We start from the raw sequence: 4,774 nt of genomic DNA on the forward strand, positions 1-4,774 counted from the left end.
GTCCCCTGCTGTGTGTCCATCCCCTGCTGTCGGGCTGTGTCCTTCCTATGCTGTCAGTGTTTCTGGCCCACGTTATCAGAGGTGAGTTCTGCCTGGGATGAACACCCAGTGCATGTGACCAGCTGTCTCCTGGGATGTTTGCCTTTCTGGCCCCGCACCTCTGGCCTCTCTGTTATGGCTTATGTGGCATTTTCATGTGGAAGAAGTGGCCGTGTCCTGTGTTCTGGATTACGGACACGCGGGCGGCACATGCGCGTAGATGGCTGGAGAGTACGGTGCCCCCGACGCCTGGACTGGGAGGGTGTTGCTGCCCCATCTGTCCTCTGTCCACCTTCCACATGTGGAAGGTGAGTCCCACAGCAGTGCACCACAGAATGCAGAGCCTTGGCCGCCGGAGACCAGCGCCCCCACGGCGGGCTCGGGGGGCAGGGAGACAGGACAGGAAGCCCTCTTGCTCAGGTGCGTGTCTCCCCACAGCTGGTCATCCTGGCCGTGGAGGGTGTTACCCTGGCCCTGATGGAGATCAAGGTCTGTGACGGCCAGGAGCACCGAGTGGCCGTCTCCGTGCGGAAGGATGAGGCCACCCTGGAGGTCGACGGGACCAAGGGCCAGAGCGAAGTGAGCGCCGCAGGGCTGCAGGAGCGCCTGGCCGTGCTCACGAGGCACCTGCAGGGCTCTGTGCTCACCTTCGTGGGCGGCCTGCCAGGTAGGGCTCCCACGGCTGCACCCTCGGGGTGGAGGCACCCACGGTTCCGACCGTCCCCAGCATGCTCACTCCAGACTGGGCCCGGGCATTTCTGTGTAGGGTGAACTTTCATTTTAGCAGAAGAAAAAATGCAGATGCGTTTCTTGGCTGGCATCTCACTGCCTTAGGGTCTGTCAGTGCTGGCTTTGCAGTTCGGGGGGTGAGGCTGGGACCACGCTTACTGGGATGAGCCTCGGCCCGAGCCTGCTGTCCCTGCGTCCTCCAAGAGCGCCCACCTGAGCATGCATCAGACAGAGACTTGGCCTAGCAGCCGGGGGCACCTCGCTGGAGTCCGGGCACCCTGCTCCCGATGCACAGCTTCTGAGCACAGAGTCACCTCCAGCCCCGTGCTACCTAGGAAGGGGCAGCGTACAGCCATCTCCTACAGACTGGGTCCCGTGTCTGACCAGGTGCAGTGTGCTTGCCCGTGGCCCTGAGTGATCAGGGTAAAGCAGTAGAGAGCGGTCCAGGGCAGCCGCTGATGTAAGCCCCCATGGCTCCCCCCCCAGCCCCCACGGCTCAGTGCAGGTCTCCACTTGCCGCTTGGGCCGGGGTTCCTGTCTTGACTAGCAGACACAAGCTCCATTTAGTTTCAACAAACAAACCTTTGAAGAGGATGGGCTGGGAGGCTGGGAGCCCTGCAGCGTGAGTGACTCATTTGTGCCGAGAAGGAGATCAGGTTGATTTAACTGATTCGACTTTCTGCATGCACTTCCTGGGGGCCGGGCAGGTGTTTAGCGCTCGCCTGTGGGCGTGTGACTGAGCTTTCTGGGCAGAAAGGAGTCCGTGTCCTGGAGGAGAAAGGCCGGGGACGGAGACGGCCCTCGGGTGCCCGGGAGCACCGTGGTGGGGGACGAGGAGGATGGGCAGCCTGGCCTCCAGACGGCCGGCCGGCCTGCCTGCTAAGATGGTGTTTGTTCTTTCCCCACTGGCCCAGATGTGCCTGTGACCTCAGCGCCAGTCACGGCCTTCTTCCGCGGCTGTATGACACTGGAGGTCAACCAGAAGGCGTTGGACCTGGACGAGGCCGCCTACAAGCACAGTGACATCACGTCACACTCCTGCCCCCCGGTCGAGCAGGCTGCCCCCTAGGCTAGCAGGAGGAGGGAAGGCCTGCCACCCCCACCCGCCCGCAAGGCCAGCTCTGGACACTGCGCCCCTCCAGGCTGAGTCTTCTCCAAGACTGTTGTTGCCTTGTAACATACGTGTATATAGTTGAGGGACTGATGTTAACCACCCAAAGCCACAGCCCCAAACCCAGTGCGTCCAGCGTGTGGAGGCCAGGGGCTGCCACATGCCAGAGCAGACCCAAGAAAATAATTCTGTTATTTTTATTACCGAATGCTTCTTTCTGGCTTAAAAATATGGGAAATAAAATATTTACAGAACCCTTTTTAACTGTGCTGCAGGCTCCGCTCCTTGCTCGTTAGTGCCCAGCAGGTGGTGTCAGGAGCCCAGGGTCCTGAGTACCCGCCCAGCTCCACCCTCCCCTGCACCCCTACTTGGCTCCTGGCTCTGGGAGCCGCTGCCCTGCTCTCTGTGCTGTGGACACGACTGAGGCAGAGGCGGGGCCCCGGTCGCCCCTCCTGGCACAAGGCAGGTCAGCATGTGCTTCTTTCTCCCTGGACGAACCCATCTTGGTCTCCCATTTTCTCTGTATAAAACGGAAATCCCTGTTTCCTCTCTTCTGAGAAGCGCATCTGGCTGGAACCCCTGGAATCAGCACACGCAGGTCCACCTGCGGCTCTGTGAGACAAGGTGGGCCAGACGAGCCTCTGGCCCCAGGAAGACCACCATATGGAAATGCATGAGGGGCCCCGGGCCCACCAGCACCCACAGAGGTCACAGAAGCCCAGGGCGGTGGTGGGGCAGACCAGTGTTGAGGTTGGAGCTCCAGCAGGACAGGTCCATCTGCCTGATGTGATGGCCACAGGATGGCTGGTGGTCTCCGTCGCGGCGGGCGTCCATGCACAATGCGCCAGACAAGTTTCCAGCATCCACTGGGGATTGGGCTCGAAGACTGAATGGCTCCTCCAAGACTGAGATTCTCCTTTTTTAGATACCAAACCCCAGAGAATGTTCTGGGGCTGTGGGACAGGTCTGGGCTATGTTTCCTTTCAGATGTTGCTCTGCGGATGTGGCAGCAAAGTGACCCACAGCCCTGTCATTTCTCAGTAGGGTGTGATCTCTGCAAGCTGCATCAGCCCAGCATGGAGCAGTCTGGATTTCGGTGCCTGACAGCTGAACGTGAGTCTAGAAGTCACAATCTGACCCAGAGATGAGCATGTGCAGGAGGAAGGACAGAAGCCTGAGGAGCGCACCCACAGCTAAGGAATGAGCACACAGGAATCAAAGCAGGCCATGCAGCACGGAGGAGGAGAGACTCCCTTCCAGGTTTCTAGAAAGGAGGGCATGGCTTCGAGGACTGCACGAGGGGCCCTGCCTGGCTGGATTGGCAAGTGGAACAGCCCCAAATGTGCCCTGGTGGGAGCAGGTGAGCATCCCTCCTCAGCCGTGGCGGGCCTGCCCTTGAAGGGGTCTCCAGGATTCTAGAGGGGCTGGCCATCACAGACACCCACCAGGAGGGACCCCTCCCCGGGCCTGCTCACCTTGGAGATGACAGCAGAAGGTTGCAGATGCCGTGGCAAGGACACAGGAAGGCCCACAGGCTCTGGCAGGCCTGGCTACTGAGGCTGACCAGGGGTCCCCGGCACATTCACCGTCTCCTCGGCACTCCCGGGCCCGCCCACAGCCACCTGTGTGTCCGGACACCACCACCGCCTACCTGACTGTGTCCTTTCTGTTGTTTTCCTAAACGTCTGGCAGCATCTTGGTAGAAGTTTTGTTGACTCAGGACTGGAGAAAACTAGTCTAAGAGGTTCTTCAGGCGGTTTTCCATGAGAAACCGGTATGCAGGGAAGCTGTGTCCTTGGAGCTGTGGTCCTGCTCTGAGCAACTATGGCCTCCTGAAACATCCATCTCCAGCCAAGGTCCTAGTGGAAGGGCCTCTAGCCACGGCAGTGTGGGCTTTCCCACTCTCAGTCTGCAGCCAGGGCGGATGTATGTGTCTGCTTGTACCATCAGGGGACCCCAAGCCCAGGCCCCCTCTGCTGGCTCTGGGATGGGCAGGCAGCTGGGTTGGAGCTGCAGGTCACAGCCTCAGCTGTCCATGACGGGGGTGAAAGCTCCGTTCCTGGGGGCTTTGGTGTTGACCAGGAGGACCGAGGTTTGGACGCTGTCTGCCCAATAAGCAGGAAGCCTCACCCTTACCCAGAGAGCCTCCAGCACCAGCTGAGCACAGCACTAAGAAGTGTGGGGAGTGAGGTCTGCCTGTGGCCTCCAGGAGAGCACCATGCCACCCACCAGCTGGCCTCACGAACATCAGGAGCCCAAAGCAGCTTTAGGGCCTGATCCATTTCTCAGCTTGTCACTGCACCATTCCCCATGGTGTTGTCTGGTTTCCCTCACTGTGGAGGCAGCTCTGGAATGTTCCTGTGGAATGTTCCCCTGGCCAGCACCAATCTCTCGAGAAGCCAGGACGGTCAGAGCCGAGAGCACACACACTGAGCTCCAGGACCCCGTAGACACACAAGAGAGGCCATGGCTCAGGGGCCTTCTGACCACCATGGGCTCATCTTCTGTCCAGGAAAGCTAGGCACAAATGTGTTTCCTGCTGTGGTTTCCTTAGACTTCCACTGGGCACCAGGGGTTATTCTAACTACTGCCAAGAAAAAGCTTATAGCCTGTAAAGAGCTGAATACAGCAGTACGTTCCCCAGCAGTGCCAGGCAGGTTGACACCCTTTCCACTGTCCAACCATGCAGGGCTGGCTGTAGAGGACCCTGTGACAGATGAAGCTTCATACCGTCTGACTGTGCGCCCTGGAGATCGGACCGGGGTGATTCTGACTGTGAGCCATGGAGATGGGGCTGGGGTGATTCTGACTCTGAGCCATGGAAATGGGGCTGCAGGGATTCTGACTGTGCACCCTGGAGATGGGGCTGGAGTGATTCTGACTGTGAACCATGGA

At 59.6% G+C, this 4,774-nt stretch overlaps 1 protein-coding gene across 1 annotated transcript in view; it reads left to right on the plus strand.

Annotated features, from left to right (window-relative positions):
• GAS6 (growth arrest specific 6) overlaps positions 1-4,768 on the plus strand; it is a 36,429-nt gene extending 31,661 nt beyond the window's left edge. The window contains exons 14-15 of the mRNA XM_035003000.1: positions 478-706; positions 1,683-4,768. Coding sequence (XP_034858891.1) covers positions 478-706; positions 1,683-1,837 — 384 coding nt within the window. The 3' untranslated portion in view covers positions 1,838-4,768. The remainder of the gene's footprint in view (positions 1-477; positions 707-1,682) is intronic.
• Positions 4,769-4,774: the final 6 nt, after the last annotated feature.

Source organism: Mirounga leonina, unplaced genomic scaffold, assembly GCF_011800145.1.
Source record: "Mirounga leonina isolate KUSES-001 unplaced genomic scaffold, KU_Mleo_1.0 Mir_127, whole genome shotgun sequence".
Classification (NCBI taxonomy): Eukaryota; Metazoa; Chordata; class Mammalia; order Carnivora; family Phocidae; genus Mirounga; species Mirounga leonina.